This window comes from Ornithorhynchus anatinus, chromosome 15 (genome assembly GCF_004115215.2).
Source record: "Ornithorhynchus anatinus isolate Pmale09 chromosome 15, mOrnAna1.pri.v4, whole genome shotgun sequence".
NCBI lineage: Eukaryota > Metazoa > Chordata > Mammalia > Monotremata > Ornithorhynchidae > Ornithorhynchus > Ornithorhynchus anatinus.
The window spans coordinates 13,228,020-13,246,419 of NC_041742.1; the positions used below are offsets into that span (position 1 = coordinate 13,228,020).

The following is an 18,400-nucleotide window of genomic DNA, read 5'->3' on the forward strand; positions in this document are numbered from 1 at the left end:
GGTCGGAGCTCGCTCCACCAGGCTGTCCCGCTTCTCAGGGGCGGCTCTTTTTGTCCTTCCTGTTCCGAATGTACGACGGGGAATGGATGGAAGGAGACTGAAATGCTGGACTCCGAGCCGAGGCTGCACCCCCGCTTGCGAATAAAAATCAAGCTCTCCTCCGTTTTGCCGGCCTCGCAGACAAGGAGACACAGCTACATCACGTGTCCGATGCCCACTCAAGTCCAGGAGTTTGACAGACTTGGATTCCTACAGCTTCATGTGAAAGTGATGGAGGAGAGGACCTAAGGTTAGGCTGACACCTCCCTTGAAAGGAGCCATCCATCAAAATGAAAAGTCAACGACTTCTCACCTTCAGTTCCTCCACCGCTCCTTCCAGTTCTTCCGGCGTCTTATATTCGAAATCTCTCTCCAGGTACTCTTCTTCCACTTGGCTGATCCATTCGTGCATCTCCGACAGTTCTTTCCGAAGACTCACCGTCTTATCCAATCCTCCTTTTAGGGCCTCCTTCCTCGCGTAGGCCTGAAACCCAAAGCGTGTCACACGTCACGAATGTGTCATCCACTGGATTTTTTTTTTTACGATGGCTAAGTGTTTATTTTGCGCTGTGCAAAGCACTGGGGTCGATACAAGCTTAGCAGGGTGGACGCAGTCCACTCCCCACATGGAGCTCACAGTCTTAATCTCCCGTTTTACAGGCGAGGTAGCTGAGGTAGAGAGGAGTGAAGTCACTTGCCCAAGGTCACACGGCAGACGGGTGATATAGCAGGGATAAGAACCCGGTCCTTTCGACTCCCAGGCCCGTGCTCTGTCCGCTAGGCTGCCCGGCTTCTCTTTTGGACCTGCTCCTCTCTCCGAGAGACTCCGGCTCATCTGCCTTGCATTCACCCACCTTCATCACCCAGAATATCCCTTCCCAATTTTATGGACCCATCTGGATAGCTCTTCCCGTCCAGCTCCCTCCCTCCTCTAGACGGCGAGCTCGTTGCGGGGCAGGGGGCGCGTCTGTTTATCGTTCTCTTGTACCCTCCCAACTACTAAGTACGGTGCTCCGCACACAGTAAGAGTTCAATAAATACGATGGACTGACTGACCCCGTCTCCCTCTCAGGGAAGTCCCTGACCCTTCCAACAGCTCTTCCCTTCCCTGCTCCACCCCTTTCCCTCCCGCCCCCTTCAGCTACATCCATGGCCACAGGAGCGCTGGGCTGGGCAGGCCTCGTCCCCGAGGAAGTTTGTGATGGGCACAGGCTGAGCCGTCATCGCTAACACTGCCCAGTGGGTGCAAAGCCACGCCAGACCCAGGGAAACTCGATTCTAAAGAGCCTGAGCTGGGCCTTTCGTTAAAACCAAGAGCAGACCAAGCATACCTGCTCAAACACCCAAAACTCCAGAGTAACCGTGCCCTGGCTTCCTTTCCGCACAGTTTTAGGGTGTGTGTTTTTCCCCCCTGCATATCCAAACTGCAGGCATTTTAATATCTTTTTCAACTTCTCTCCTTTGACATCAATCATGCGCTCAAGGAAAATTTCCCCGAAAACCAACGACTCCTAAATCAAAGCGGGTTATTCGGCAAGTCGACGGACGGCTTCTCAGAAGTCTTAGTCCCACGGGAAGATTAAATTGTTTGGTGCAGAACGTGTGCTCGGCACATTTTTCGAGCTGCAGGAATAGCTGTGTGAGGTAGCGGGTTAATTAGCCCCTAATCAAAATGCCCAGAGGCGCTGGTAGATGTGGATCTGGGCCCCGATAGAGAAGAAGTTGGGTGGGGGGAGCAGCCTTCCCCCTGGGAAAGCTCGGGGAGAATTCAAAGAGTTCAACTGACAGCCAGAACCTCCCTACCTGCTGGCAGATGTGATCCCATTGCACGTTCAGCTCCGTAAGTTCCGCCTCGAGGCCGGATGCGACTCTCGACTCGGCTTCGCTTTGCATCTGCTGCCCCGTTTCGTTGACGCTGCTCAAACTGGGACGGAGGGTCTGGATGTCATTAACTAAAACCTAGAGAACAGGCGATCCTTTCAGCGATCATTATTGCGCACCGACAGGGTGCAGAGGAACATCCTGAGGTCTCGGGGGAGGACAGCTTAAATAGCAGTCATGATTCCTGCTCTCAAGGACCTTGCAATCAAGCAGGGGAGAAAAATGCTACGATAAATAACAAGTTCTTCAATGCTTAGGGGATGTGTGCGCAGATAAGATAACCCAAGATAATCCAGTCTAAGGACGAGGGAGAACTAGTATTGCATCTCCATTTCGCAGATGAGGGAACTGAGGCACAGAGAGGTTAACTGATTTGCCCGAGGTCACAGAGCAGTAGGTGGTGGAGCCGGGACCAGAACCCAGGCCCTCTGACTCCCAGGCCCGTGCTCTTTCCTTTAGGCCACGCTGCTTCTCATGAACTGCTGAATATTCGGTCCCTTCTAGAAAGAAACCCTCTGATATCAAACTTCGACTTGACACCTATTTTCTAGTTTAAATGGTGGTTTAAACACATAGTGTCAGAAACAGGTAGCAGGAACAGGTGGCTGACATTCAGGCACAGAGAGTGATTGGGAAATTTAAGTCCATAACGTACTGATTATATTAACGTCTGACACCCCCTCTAGACGGCAAGCTCGCTGTGGAAAGAGAATGTCTCAACCAACTCTGTTTCATTGTATTCTGCCAAGCGCTCAGTACAGTCGACTGCAGTATGCGCTCCATAAATACCACTGATGGGCGGCGCTTTGGAAGTTGAGGCTATATGCTGAAACGAAGCCTAGCCTTGGGTGACAGTTGGAAGCAACACGTCCCTCGCACACCTCGGTTGTAGGAAGCTTTTTGTTAATTTTTCTCTCCGGTAAAAAATGAGAAAGGGGGTAGAAATTTAGGGATCGGGCAAAACCCATTCTCTTTTTCAAATGAATCAATCGTATTTACCGAGTGCTCATCGTGTACGCGGAGATGCGGTCGGAGCAGTACAGCAGAAACAACATAGCATACATATCCACTGCCCACGTGAATTAATCAGTGGGATTTACTGAGTGCTTCTGTGTGCAGAGCACTCAACTGAACACATGAGAGACTAAAACAGAGTTGGTAAACATGTTCCCTACCCACGAGGAGCTGGCCATCTAGAGCACTAAGAGTACAAGATATGCGATGGGTCAACTGGCTTGTACACTGGACCTGGATTTCCAATGGCTCTGGGCGATTCCGTTCAAGAACCGTGCCCCGTTTCACACTTGGAAAAAGATGGGCGCTGAGGACTACGGGAGTGGAGGATCGTGCCCTTCTGTCTCTCACGGGGTCCGACGGAGCGGTCGGGCCCAGCTGCCGTGGCGAGCCTTACTTACCGTGCACTGCTCCAGCTGTTTCTCCAGGACGTCTGAATCTCCCAGAGCAGGCCACTCCTCTTTGAGGAAAACGTCAACTTCGGCCATCCACTTCTTCAGGGTTTTGATGTCATTCTGGAATGAGAGAGAGAGAAAGAGAGAGAGAGGGAGAGAAAGACAGAGAAATAAAGAGATAGGGAGAGAATTAGAGAGAGGGAGGGAGGGAGGGAGAGAGGCTGGATGAAGCAATCCGGGTCACTCTGGTTCCAGCCACACCCAGTTGGGTTGTTTGTTTTTTTTAAATGGTGATTGCAAAGCTCTTATTATGCGCCAGGTACTGTTCTAAGTGCTGGGATAGACAATCAGGTTGGAGGCAGTCCATGTCCCCCAGGGGGCTCACAATCTTAATCCCCATTTTACAGATGAGGAAACCGAGGTCCAGAGGAGAGAAGTGACTTGCCTGAGGTCACACAGCATGTAAGTGGCGGAGACGGGACTAGAAGCTGGGTCCTTCCGACTCCCAGGCCCGGGCTCTATCCATTAGGCCACGCTGCTTCACCTCGTTTGGCTTCAACCTTTTCTGCTATTAAACCACCCGAATAGAGACTGATGCGAGAAACAAGGGACCTTCTCCCCGCTTCTCAAGTCTGATCGGGTCTAAACTGGCCCTCAGGTGGACAAGAATAGATTTGGGTAAGAGAGAAATGGACCTCTAGGTGTGCGTGGCATCAGCTGAGGCCCGAGGCTGCTACGCTTTCCAACCTTGGTTTCGCCCTGGAGCACACCCAACTGTAATGCTGATTATTCTAGTATTTGTTAAGCATTTACTATGTGTCAGGCACTGTCTTAGTAGGAGGGAGAACTGGTATTTAAACCCCAAATGACAGAAAACCTACCCCAAAGTCCTTGCACAATAATCTATTCATCCAAAAAAAACCCCAAAGACAAAAGGACAACAACAACTACTAGGCCCCTGGACTAGGCCCCTATAGCCTCAAAGGACTAAACTGAAGAGCAGAGTAAATGTTTGGTTGTGGACCAGAATGGACTTTCCTTTTTTCTTTTCTAATCTTCCTGGTTTAACAGGCACGTAACCTCCGACAGAACAGATTATTTCAGAATATGTTTCTTCTGGGAAAAGTTAAGCTCCTTGGGGGCAGAGAACATATCTACCAACTCACAGTGTACTCTCCCAAGCACCTAGTACAGAACTCGGCAGGTGGTAAGAGCTTAATAAATAATAATAGTGATGGTACTTGATAAGTGCTTCCTATGTATTAAGCACCGTTCTAAACGCTGGGGTAGATACAAGTTAATCAGTTTAGACACAGTCCCTGTCCGACCGGCAGCTCCCTCTCTTAATCTCCATTTTACAGAGGAGGGAACTGCGGCCCAGAGAAGTTAAGCGACTTGCCCGAGGTCACACAGCGGCCACGTGGCGGAGCCAGGATTAGAACCCAGATCTTCTAACTTCCGGGCCCGTGCTCCATCCATCAGGCCGCACCACCAAATGCCACTGATTGATCGACTGAGTTAGCTAGACTAGAAAAAGAGGTTCTACATTATTTCCAAATATGTTCTTAATTAAAGAGGCCATCACTTGGGCTGGAGATTCATTAGCATTTCTTTACCGGCACTATTTTGTGACCCTGAAGAAAGAGTACAGTTGTCTCAGGACTGGGAAAGCATCAGGAGAGCCTAATCTCACTTCGAGGTTTTACGAGTTTTCTCCGCTTCAGATGCTATAAAAACTTAGTCTTAATAAAACAGATCCGTCGGAAAACTTTGCGTCGAGATTGCAACCTCAACAAAAATGGCATGAAGATGATTAATGCCGCTGCGTGCACGTTAAGAGCTGGCCACTAATTCAATGATTCAGATGTACAAACAGTTTCACAAATAATGATTTTTGTAAATGAGCCGGAAAAGCCAGTTCCTGTTCATTATAACTAAGCACTTGTGTAGTACAAAGGCTTTTATCAGCGTGTGGGATGAGATGGCCTTTTATGAGGACTATGGGGGGTAGGCTGGAACCATCAACTGCCTCCCAATTAACAAAGAAAGGTCGATATCTTGATTAAGCAATCGGTGAAACACTCTCAATAAAGAAATCCCCGTTTACCACACTAAGTATCGATGAGTGATATACGGAATCTGAGAACCTGCCTGAACGTGATTATGTTTGTGTGTGTCTGTGTGTGTGAAATCGCGTTACAGTGAAAAATGACTCCACTGTCAGCAGAGGTGAATACCAACGACCCTCTCGGTTTCCCGCAAAAAAAGAGAAAGAGTCGCCTGATCAAAGAAGCTTGGGCCCACCCGCCCTGGAGCAGATGGAGTTTGGGCCAGGACTATCCGTTGAATGAAAAGCAGATTTCACTGGGGAATCAGACCCGCCGTGCTCTTTCCGTAAACCAAGGAAAAGGAGGGGTTAGAAATGGCCTGAACGGGGACACGGCATGAAGGTGAGAGCGGATTTTCAAAAGGATCCAATGGGCTCTTGTTAAAAAGGAACTATCTGAGGCGAGTCAGGACCGCAGCAAGGAGATGGCAGGCTGGAGGTGCTGAGATCGGCAGGGCTTAGTCACCTTTTCCCGGGACGACGGGACAATGGGACAACGAGGTAGCAAGCGCTATCTAATGGCAGTGAGGAGCGGGAGTTCGTGGTGGTGGGGAGGAGGTGTGGGACATCCTACCAAGATCCTGGGCAGGCTTCTCCAGGCCAAGAGGCTGAGATCTGCCTGGTTGCCAAGGGATAATAATAATAATAATAATAATGATGATATTTCTTAAGCGCCTACTATGTGCCAGGCACCATACTAAACACTGGAGTGGATACAAGCAAATCGGGGTGGGACACAGTCCCCGTCCCAAGAGGGACTCACAGTCTCCATCCTCATTTTATAGGTGAGGTAACTGAGGCTCAGAGAAGTGAAGTGACTTTCCCAAGATCACACAGTAGAGAGTCGGGGAGCCGGGACGAGGAGCTAGAGGAAAGCGAAGCCGTCTCACCTGGTACTGCTGAAGCTTGGCCAACTGCTCCTCGAGCTTCTGGCCAGCTTCCGCCACCTGGGCCGACGACTTCCTCCAGCGCGAAAGGACCCCGGCGACCTCGGACCGGTACTTCTGGCCCATCTGGCGGGAGGCCTTCTGGGATAGCTCTTCCACGGCGAGCCCGAGGGAGTCGAGGCCCGGCTGCTGCTCCTGCAGAGCCCGCTGCAGGGCCTGGCCAGGGAGATAGGACGGGGTGTGGGTTTGGGGCCGGCCGACGCGTCCAAACGTCCATTTCAATGAGAAACATTTATGCTTGACAGGTAGAGCATCTGTTCATCCCAAACCACAGTGACAGACCCGAGAAAACACTAGTTGCCAAGCATTCATTCTAATCCATTAGCGTGATGCTCTTTTAAAATAGCCGCAGATTCCTTCTGCTCTTTTTATATGCATCGACGTCCTTGTCTCCTGTATTCTTTTCAAAGTTATAATAATCAGAATAACGGTATTTGTTAAGGGCTTACCATGTGTCAAGTGCTCGGGCAGATACAAGCCAATCGGGTTGGACACGGTCCCTGTCCCATATGGGGCACACGGTCTTGATCCCCATTTTACAGATGAGGCAACATAGGCACAGAGAAGTGAAGTCACTTGCCCACAGCAGACAAGAGACGGCGCTGGGATTAGAAGCCAGGTCCTTCGGATTCCCAGGCCCGTGCTCTACCCATTAGGCCACGCTTCTTCCCCTATCTTCATCTTTCCTTACGTGTCTCTCGCCAACCCTCCACTACCTCTGCCCCATTGATTCTTTGATGGGGAGTCCCTTAGAGACCAGAGACCCTATTTAGTTCTCATCTGGGCAGGGTTGGTTTTTTTTTTTTTTTCCCCCAGCGCTCAAGCCAGCGCTCTGCACACAGAGGTGCTTAATAAATACTATTTCTCCTAACGGAGGATAGCTCTACCAAGTCTCATTCTTGGTGGTGACTGCTTCCTGGGTCTCCCTGTCTCTCTGCTTTCGTCTCTCCCCGCACCCCACAGAGAGCCGCAGGTTGCCGTGACTCCGTGACCTTCACAGAGCCTCATTTAGTTGAACGGGAAGCTCATCGAGAGTATATTTTTGAGGGAATCATTCCCATTTCTAGATGAAGTTAACTATTTCATCAGTGTTCTGCCCCAAATCTCAAAACCGACCAAGACAATATGAGTAGAACTATTATAACAGTGAAGTCGAACTTTGCTATAACCTTTTAATATTTCCTAAGCTAATATTCTCTCTTTACCGTCCCACAACAACACTGGAAACTAAATATCCTCCCTTTCACAGCAACTTACAACTTAAGGTTCGAATTCACGGCAACTTTATAAAGGTCCGGTGACAGGCCACTCGACCCACTTCTGACTCCTTGGAAATTAACAGGAGTAACAAGTCAGGTTGGGGAGAAAAACAGCCCTTCGGAAAACCTCAGAGACTCCTATAAAAATCACACACTTCATATTCAGCCAAAAAAAAAATCATTATAAAGAACATAGTCAAGTTCTTGTGAGACAAACAGAAACATTGATTATCTGTCTCAATTGTTCATGATATCATCAGGGTTTTCAAGTGATTTCAATAATAATTTCAATTTAAAGGGTCACGCGAAAGTCCTTCATTGTTCACGGACCGTAGGTGTACAACAATACACAACAAACGGAGCCACGTACCTTCAAATCCCTAAGCCTCTGCTCCATGGTCTCCCGTTCGGTGACGGTGACCTGAGGCACAGACAGTTTGGTTTCTGCCCGCTCGATCCACATGAGGACGGTTTTCATTGTCTCCTGATAATGTGTAGGAGGCAAACTGTCAAAAACTTCATCAAAAGGAAAGAAAAAAGAGAAAAATTAAACCGCTTCGAGCTCTGTTATTATGTTCTCATAGGTTGTCAGCACATTCAGAAGCACTGCTTTGTTTTTCAAGAAAGGAAAATGGGGGAGCAGAAAATGTTTAATCATCTGTGCGCCAATATTTATCACTTAATTCCCCTTGTTATTTGTCAGTATTTTAGGTGTACCTTGATCTACGGCGGCATGACTGTGGCACTTTGAGAATTTAAAAAAATAGATCTATATAAAGAAGTCCATTCGTGAAGGACTTCAAAGCAAGATAATGGTTTGATTTCCCTACATTCCCATCGTGCTCTCTTACAATTCGGGTATCAGAACAATTGCCAGATGGACTAATAGTTTCTACTGCCAAACCTAATGTGCTTAAAATATCTTTTGATGATAGAGTTCTGCTCAGACTAGCTGCTGAAAGAATGCAGCGTGAACCAGACCGAGAACCCTGTCCGGACTTTCTCAGCTCACCCCATTAAGAGGTCACCACACGTGTGTGAGGTAGGAGGCGGGGAACGTGTCTGTTTCACTGCCGCGTTGTACTCTCCCAAGCAATTAGTACAATACCCTGCACGCAGTAAGCGCTCAGTAAATCCCACTGACTGACTGAAAGAGGGACAAGAAAAAGATTTATTTATTCATATTAACGCCGGTCTCCCACTCTCGACGGTAAGCTCGTGGTGGGCAGGGAATGGGACTGTGGGAATGTCATGTTGTACTCTCCCAAGAGCTTAGTAAAGTGCTCTGCATCCGGTAAGTGCTCAATAAATACCACTGACCGATTGAAAGAAGGCCAAGAGAAAGAGGAGCTATTGATTCATATTAACGTCGGTCTCCCAATCTAGACGGTAAGCCCGTGGTGGGCAGGGAATGGGACTGTTGGCGTGTCATGTTGTACTCTCCCAAGGGCTTAGTAAAGTGCTCTGCACACAGTGAGTGCCCAATGAGTACCACTGATTGACCGGTTAAAAGACAGACAAGAGAAAGAGGAGGAGTTATTGATTTATATTAACGTCTGCCTTCTCCTCTAAACTGTAGGCTCTTTGCGGAGAGGGAATATGTCTGTTATGTTGTTGTATTGTACACTCCCAAGCTCTCAGCACAGTATCTTGCACACAGAATGCACTCAAAATAATAATAATAATGATGAAGGCATTCGTTAAGCGCTTACTAGGTGCAAAGCACTGTTCTAAGCGCTGGGGTAGATACAAGGTAATCAGGGTGTGCCACAGAGGGCTCCCGAGCTTCATCCCCATTTTACAGAGGAGGGAACCGAGGCCCAGAGAAGTGAAGTGACTTGCCCAAATTCACACAGTGGACAAGTGGGCAAGTCACTTGACTTCTCTGTGCCTCAGTTCCCTCCTCTGTAAAATGGGGATTAAGACTGTGAGCCCCACGTGGGACAACCTGATTCCCCTGTGTCTACCCCAGCGCTTAGAACAGTGCTCGGCACATAGTAAGCGCTTAACAAATACCAACATTATTATTATTAAGTGGCAGAGGCGGCATTAGACCCGCGACCTCTGACTCTCAAGCCCAGGCTCCTTCCGCTAAGCCGTGCTGCTTCTCCAAATATACGATCGATGGATTGATTAGGCAGCAGAAATGTTTTTGTGACCTTGACCTATTGTGAAGAGCACAACTCTGAGAACTGGGACACCCGGGTTCTAGGGCAGGTCCCACGAGGACCTGATAACGTGGGCAAAAAACACGCAGGCATGTCACCGTTTGCTCTATGTCCCAGCAGTAACACGACGGGCAAAGACCAGAGAGTGGGAGGGGCTGTGCAACCCACCGGCACCGGAACCAACTCCTCGGCGCAAGATCATTCAGTCAGTCGTATTTACTGAGCACTTGCTGGGTGCAGAGCACTGTCCTAAGCACTTGGGAAAGTACAACACTAAAACAGACACAGTCCCCGCCCACATTGAATTTACAGTCCAGACCTCTCGGGGTTGTGACCTCACGGGATCGATGTTTCTTCAGCAATCGAACCCGTGCGGTCATTTCTTCAACAAATACTTGTAACCTGAGTTTGTTCCAAGGACGCTTTTTGTTGAATTATAGTATTTGTGGAGTGCTCAGTATGTGCCAAGCACTGTACTAAGCTCTGGGATAGATACAAGCTCATCAACTTGGGCACAATCCATGTCCCACACGGGCCTCACAGTCTTAATCCCCATTTTACAGATGAGAGAACTGAGGCTTAGAGAAAGTAAGGTCCACAGCAGGCAAGTGGGGTGGGCTGGAATCAGAACCCAGGTCCTCTGACTCCCAGGCCCATGCTCTATCCACTAGACCAAGCGGATTCCCTCTCGCTTTTCCCGCTTAACTTTGCCAAAACTAACCCTCGGGAACGCTTTTCTGCCTTTGTGTCATCTGAGGTGTATCCCACGTAAAGAGGATAAATCATATGACTTCTCAAACTCCGCACTGCTGTCCGGAACTTCTTTTAAGGACATAATGATCCCTTGGAAGGAACAGCATGGCCTAGGGGATACAACGTGGGCCTGAAATTCAGATGACTAGAGTCCTAAATCCAGCTCTGCCCCCTGTCTACCGTATGACTTTGGGCGATTCACTTCAATTCTCTGGCCTCAGTTACCTCATCTGTAAAATGGGGATTAAAACTGTGAACCCCATGTGGGGCAAGGACTGTGTCCAACCTGACTAGTTTGTATCTAACCCAACATTTAGTACGGTGCCTAGCACATAGTAAGTGCTTAACAAATAGCACAGTAAAAAAAGCGGAGTTTTGGCCCGTATCACTCAGCAGACGGAGAGGTTTGGGGCGGATGTTGGGTGTTAGAAGGAGTAACTAAGGCACGGGCCCTTACGCCAGCTGAAGTGGAGAGGACAAGAACAAAGCAGAGCAACAGGATGGCAGGAAGAACAGGGGAGCCCCAACACTTGGAAAGAAGAATGTTGCTAAGGGAAGGAGAGAATCATGGTGGCTTAAAGCAAGCAGAGTCATCAGCGTAGCTCTTCAGAACCATCAGGGCAGGGGAGAAATTCCCAGAATTATCAGGGCCACTGGATGAAAAAAATCACCACAACACATTCCTAGTGAAGAAAATAAGCTTCTGGAAACACTCTGAAGATGAGTCACTGAGAAATTAGGAAAGATTTCCCTCAGAGACACAAGTCTATAATAACGTGAAATTATAAAGGCTTGCAGAGCAAATGCCCAACTTTAAGAAACTCTTCTATGGAGGCACAAAACGGGAAAGACACACATGGACAAATGAGCTCACCCACACACTTCAACAAAGAAATCAGAAAAATCAAAATGAAATAATAAATGAACACCTTCACAACACATTAGCCAGCCCAGAAGAACAGATCAAACTCTCTGAAAAGAAAGGCAAAATTGAATCATCAGATCTCCCTGACATAATTAAGCAGCAGATCTCTTGTTAAGGAAGTAAATTCTTTACAAATTGTAATCGATACCAACGAAACCTCACAATCAACCCTGAAGAAAGGAGCAACTCTAGATAAGTATTGAGTGACTACTTGGAAAAAATACTGCAATAACTCCCAAGCCTTCATTCAAAACGTGAGTGGATCGGGTTTGAGGATCGTCACGGTTCATTTCACTTGGGTAGCCGTCACTCTACATACCTCCGCAGAAATGACAGGGAGACCCGAAATTTCAGAACTAACTGACACTCAATAAACACCACCGCGCCTTCACTTACCCTGCCTGAGCGCACATCTATACCTTACCTTATAGGCAAGAGAGAAATAAGCACTCAACAGCAATCGCAGAACCGTACCCTGTAATTTGCGCTTGACCGGTAATTTTAATAACAACCGGGGTATTTGTATATGACAGGTTCTGTATTAAGTACTGGGGTAGATCCCGGATAATCTGCTCAGACTGACTCCCTGTGCCACATAGGGCTCACGGGCACAGGGGGAAAGAGGACAGGTATTTAATTTCCAATTTTCAGAAGTGGAAAACGAGACACCGAGAAGTTGCGTTGCCCGTTCCGAGTGCCACAACGGGGGCAGCCAGAAGGAGAACCCAGGTGCTCTGACTCCCAAGCCTCTTTTCCCGGGGCCAAGCTGCTTCTGAAGTGAATTTGCATATACGTTTGGACTGCCGCTAATCATTCCACGCCGAAATCCAGTTCCGTGTTGAACCACAGAAGCCACCGGGAGGAAAGCAGGGTTTTAGAAAACGGCAGGGGATGGAGGATCGCTCTAGGAAATGGGCAAACCACGGAACCCAATGGACGGCCCATCTGAGAGAGTGGATGAGTCACTCTAGGCGAGGGATGTCCCACTGCTGGGGACGGATGACTCACTGTAGGCAAGGGAAGACAAACCACAGAGGGAATGGATGACCGGTGCGTGGCAAATAGTAAGCCCTTCACAAATACCATCCCCCTCCTCCTCATTATTATTTTTATGAAGGCAAAATTAGGAGCAGAAAATAACTGACTTTTCAACTTAGTTCCTTTGCCTGGCATTAAACCACTGTAGTTCAGATTTTCTGGGCTTTTCATTTTAAGCGGGTGATGCGCCAGTTCAGCCCCGAGTTCCGCATTTGCGATTAAAAGCCATTTTATTTTCATAAATTTAGGGTATTGTGAAATTAGGAGCGAATCAGTGGAGGCAGAATGAAAAGAGCAGTAAATGCCACTAGAGGGGGCTGAGACTCTTGCTAATTTGAAACCGGAGCTTTCCAACAGGGTTTATTAACACACTTGACAAAATCCTCTAACGGCAGGAGAAATACTTTTCTTGCTCTCGTTGCCTTTGGTTTATCTTTCGAAATTTTATGATCTCATATGTAGTTAAGACACCCGTGAAAACTCCATGCACGGGCTCTCGGTGAGCTGGGTATCACACGGCATTTAATAGCATCGGCCGAAGAATCCCAATTTTCCGATACAAACACGAATCTTTTTGATGGTCAAAGGAATCATTTGACCGCATCCGTGTTAGGCTTAAGGAGTGTTTTTATATTTCAGTACCATCAGACGCTACTTATTTTTTCATTTAACCAGCTGCTACAGGGCTTTCATTTGCTAATTATTTAAGGGTTTCGCCCTGTTCTCGCAGAATACGTTTTAGGTATTCTTTTTCTAACTGTGCACAGGCCTAACCTGGTGGCTTTCAGCTTTTTGGGAAATGGAACTTTTTCATCTCACTCAAATATTTTCTCCCAGAAGACCTCAGAAGAAGAGAATGAGTCCTTAGAACTCCTCACACCGAAGTAGGTTTTCCCCATCGTTCCTTAAGGATTTATCAATTAAAGGAGTTGGGAATGCCAAAAAAAAAAAAAAAAAGAAAGATGATGAAGTTTTATCTGTAGTTTTATCTGACGCTGGGAAAGAAAAGGGAAAACGGAAGCAGACCGCTTCTGAAATCAAACCCGGAAGAAATCTCCGTCGGGAGAAGCAGCGTGGCTTAGCGGCAAGAGCCCGGGCTCGGGAGTCAGAGGACGTGGGTTCTAATCCCTGCTCTGCCACTTGTCAGCTGTGTGGCCTTGGGCAAGCCACTTAACCTCTCTGTTACCTCATCTGTAAAACGGGGATTAAGACCGTGAGCCCCACGTGGGACACACTGATGACCATGTATCTACCACAGAGGCTCGAACAGTGCCTGGCACAGAGTAAGTGCTTAACAAATACCGTTATTATTACTCTCATTCATTCCATCCTATTTATTGAGCGCTTACTGTGTGCAGAGCACTCTACTAAGTGATTGGAAAGTACAATTCGGCAACAGGTAGAGACAATCCCTGCCCACAGCGGGCTCATGGTCTGCTGCAGTGCTTTGCACACAGCTGTGTGACTGTGGGCAAGTCACTTAACTTCTCTGCGCCTCAGTGACCTCATCTGTAAAATGGGGATTAAGACTGTGAGCCCCACGTGGGACAACCTGATTCCCTTGTGTCTACCCCAGCGCTTAGAACAGTGCTCTGCACATAGTAAGCGCTTAACAAATACCAAATATCAACATTATTAGGAAGGGCTCAGTAAATCTGACTGCATGAATGAATTTTCCTCATCATTGGGAATCCTGCTACATTGGCTGACTGGAGATATATTATTCACCGTCGGGCTCCGAGGGGTGATTCTGACACTCCACCTCCCCCTGTAGACTCTCGTGGCTCAGGGGAAAGAGCCTGGGCTTCGGAGTCAGAGGTCATGGGTTCGACTCCCAGCTCTGCCGGTTGTCAGCTGTGTGACTGTGGGCAAGTCACTTCACTTCTCTGTGCCTCAGTTCCCTCATCCGTAAAATGGGGATTAACTGTGAGCCTCACGTGGGACAACCCGATTACCCCGTATCTACCCCAGCGCTTAGAACAGTGCTCTGCACATAGTAAGCGCTTAACAAATGCCAACATTATTATGTTCCCGGAGGACGGGGAGCAGGTCTACCAACTCCGTGGTGGTGTGCTCGCCTACGTGCTTAGCACGGTGCTTCACACAGAGAAAGCACTCAAAATATATGACCGACTGATCCCCGGTGGCGCTGGCCCTGTCTGATGATTCCGGCACTTCATCTCCCCTTGTAGACCATAAGTCCTTGGGGGCAGGGGTCGGTCGCGTCTACCATCTCTACTCTCCTGTGCTCTCTCAACTGCTTAGTACAATGTTTTGCACACAAGTCAGTGCTCAAAAAATTCCGCAGACGGACTGATCGATTTCTGGTGGTGTCGACCTTGCCCGGGGATCGACTGATGAATCAATTTATTACCTTTATTGAGCGCTTAATGCGTGCAGAGCGCCGCAATAAGAGCTTGGGAGGGTACAACATGACACAAGACTAAGTGCTACTACATTAGTCAGTAATGATTATTAATAATAATAATAATAATAATAATAACGATGGCATTTGTTAAGCGCTTTCCATGTGCCAAGCACTGTTCTAAGCGCCGGGCTAGATATAGGGTAATCAGGTCGTCCCACCTGGGGCTCACTGTCTTAGTCCCCATTTTACAGGTGAGGTAACTGAGGCACAGAAAAGTTATGTGACTTGTCCAAGGTCACCCAGCAGACAAGCGGCAGAGCCGGGATCAGAATCCACGTCCTGTGACTCCCAAGCCCGGGCTTTTACCACTAAGCCACGCTGCTAGTCTAAGCGCTTCTCAGTCAGTCATATCTGTTGAGTGTTGACCGCGTGCAGAGGACTGTAATAAGCATCTGGGAGAGTAGAACACGGCACTATGGTGGACACGTTCCCTGACCGCGACGAGCTCACATGTGCAGAGGGGGTGATGTTGGCGCTCCCCGGCGCCACGGGCACTTACGGGTTTGTAGCTGCTTCTCTCTGTCCCGGACGTTGGCGAGGACGTGTTGGAAATGGTTGGTGAAAGCGAGGAGGTCGGCGTCGAGGAACACGGGCACTTGCTCCCTCTCCTTCAGCACGCGGCTTTGGAGTTGCAGTTGCTCGATTCGCGGCTGGAGCGCCGACAGCCGAGCCCCTTCGTCCTGCAAGGGGCGACCCGAGGAGTCACGGACGCGTGGTGAAGGGTAAAGGACGAGGGAGAAACGCGGCGGAAAGGACCCACTAAAATCAAAGCTCCTTGGGGGCCGGGGGCTTGCGTGCCAATTGCGCTCATTCTGCCCAACGCTCACATCGGGCCTCCGCGGACCGGCGCATCATCTGCCCCCATCCGGGCCTTGATTTTTTTTGACGGCATTTGTTAAATCCCTACTAAGTCTAGTTATTATACTGAGTGCCGAGAGAGATACATAATAATCAGGTTGGACGCGGTCCATGACCCACGTGGGGCTCGGTGTCTTGGTCCCCCTTTTACAGAAGGGGTGACTGAGGCCCGGAGAAGTTAGGTGACTTACCCAAGGTCATGCAGCCAGGAGGCGGAGCCAGGATCAGAACCCAGGTCCTTCTGACTCTCAGGCCTGTGCTCCATCCACCGGGCAACACGGCTCCTCACGAAGCTGGGCTGAGCCCGGGGGGCCTGCGGCTTTAGCCTCACATCAGTTTGTCTCATCCACGCCACGCACCACCTCCCACGAGTCATTCACCGCGGTGGCGGTTCACATCTCCCCTCAGTGGCATCATAAAGGGCAACCTCTCGGCCCTAAGCGACGACTGTAAGGATCGGGCACCGAGCCCGCCCATCTCAGCGCTTCCAAGTTACTAAGCCCCTGGATGCGCCCACTCCTCGATGCATCTATATCCTCATCTCCATTGCTTTCTCTCACCTTTCATCTATTTAGTGTCTGCCTCCTCTCCCCCTGGGCCGTAGAGAACCCTTCTACCAACTCCATTATATCATACGGGGCGCCGCGTAAGGTGAGCATTCGACAGGTACCGCTGACCGACTGATTCTATTCTCCCAAACCGTCGGTAGAGTGTCCTGCACAGAGTAAGCGCTCGGTAACTATGACTGATCCGTCGGTTAACTGAAGGTGCTCTCTCGTCTATCCGCGACTATTTCCCAACTCTTACTGGTTGCTGTCCATCCTTCCCAAACCAAACGGCGAGCCATCCTTCCTGCCCTCCGACTGACCGTGACTGTTTACACCTTACCTAGTCGGTGTCCTCCCTCTTCACCTCTTAAACCTCCCTTCTTCCCATCCCTACCTCCCTAGTAACCGTGCCTAGCGACCATCCCTCGCTCCAGCCCTCTCCCCTCTCCACTCCAAGCACCAGAGAATCAGCGTGGACTAGTGAAAAGAGCACCGGCCTGGGAGCCCCAAGGACCTGGGCTCCAATCCCGGCTCCACCTCGTGCGTGCTGGGTGACCTCGGGCGAGTCACTTCACTCTTCTGGACCTCATCTTTAAAATGGGGATCAAGACGGTGAACCGCATGTGGGACAGGGACCGGATCCAACCCGATGAACCTGCATCCACCCCGGCACTTGGAACGGGGCCTGGTACGTAGTCAGCACGTACGTAGTCGGCACTCGACAGGTACCACACCCCAAAAAATGCCCGCTTCACTCGGGCCCGCAGCCTCTCACCTTGCAGCTCTCCAACTGGGTTCGCACTGCGGCCGTGTCGGCGGCCGGGGGAAGCTGGCTTCTCCACCAGCTCTCGGCAGAAGAGACGGCCTGCTCCAGCTCCTGCAGCTCCTTGTAAAAGGTGAGGATGCTGCCCTGGTACTCGAGCCAGGACAGCCTGTCGGCGAGCAGCCGGCAGAAGTCCATCCAGCGGCCGTTCAGCTGCTCGCCGGCCCTCCGGACGGCCTCCACGTCGGCCCCCTCTACAGAGGAGGAGAGGGAGTTCAGTCCTCGCGGACCCGCGTCTGAGGCAAGTTCCGTGACCTCGCGAGTCCCTCCTGGGATGAGGCGGAGAGTCCGGTTTTCATCAGGAGTTGAGGGGGAAATGGATTCTCTAGGGGTGGGGGAGGCGGGGAGACCAGATCGGGGGTCCCAGAGAGGTGGGAACTATTCTACTAGAGAAGCAGCACGGCATGGGCCTGGGAGTTAGAGGGACATGGGTTCTAATCCCAGCTATGCCACTAGTCTGCTGCGTGACCTCGGTCAGGTCACTTCACTTTACTGGACCTCAGTTGCCTGATCTATAAAACCGAGATTGAGCCGGTGAGCCCCACGTGGGACAGGGAGACGGGGACTGCGTCTAACCCGATTTGCAAGTAGCCACCCCAGAGCTTAATACAGTGCCTGGCGCATATTAAGTGCCTAAGAAATATTATTGTCATTATTATTTATCATCATCAGGGGGTCAGGACTCCTGGTTGGGAACCAGCGGCCTGAACCCCCAGGGGAGGCTGGCTCGGCCGTGCTCCCCCTTCCCTGTGTTCCCCGGACCCGATCAGGCCAGAGATCCAAGACCTCATCGGGGCAGACCTTCCCCAAATAATGCTGGGAGGAACAACGCTAAGCCCTGAGGGAAAGCAGGGTTCAATAGTGCTTTCTTTAGATTTCCAAACAGCCTTCACCATTACATTTCTCTCCCAGGAACTCTGGCAGCGATGGAGGGGGGGGGGGGTATTTTATCCCCATCGTAGAGAGGAGGAAGCAAGCTCAGAAAGGTTAAGCGGCTTGCTGAGGACACGCGGCAAGCCAGTGGCAGCTGGACTAACTCCCAAACGCAGGATGGAAACCCCGAGCCCACATCTGCTCCGCCTACCATTTCCATCTCCCTAGTGGGCAACTCCTGACCCGTCGGGGCGGAGGAGAAAACTAGAGCAGGTGGGTGATGACGGTGACCAACTGAGAACACTGGCTGAATTTTAAAACCGCCCGCAGGACTCCAGGTGGAA

At 49.9% G+C, this 18,400-nt stretch overlaps 1 protein-coding gene across 7 annotated transcripts in view; it reads right to left on the reverse strand.

The window, feature by feature from the left end:
* DMD (dystrophin) overlaps positions 1-18,400 on the reverse strand; it is a 660,617-nt gene that overhangs the window by 367,982 nt on the left and 274,235 nt on the right. For all 7 annotated transcript variants that reach the window (XM_039914163.1, XM_039914164.1, XM_039914160.1 and 4 more), the window contains 7 exons: positions 17,136-17,377; positions 15,454-15,634; positions 8,013-8,158; positions 6,327-6,539; positions 3,336-3,449; positions 1,843-1,998; positions 353-523 (listed from right to left, as the gene is read on the reverse strand). In XM_039914163.1, coding sequence (XP_039770097.1) covers positions 353-523; positions 1,843-1,998; positions 3,336-3,449; positions 6,327-6,539; positions 8,013-8,158; positions 15,454-15,634; positions 17,136-17,377 — 1,223 coding nt within the window. The remainder of the gene's footprint in view (positions 1-352; positions 524-1,842; positions 1,999-3,335; positions 3,450-6,326; positions 6,540-8,012; positions 8,159-15,453; positions 15,635-17,135; positions 17,378-18,400) is intronic.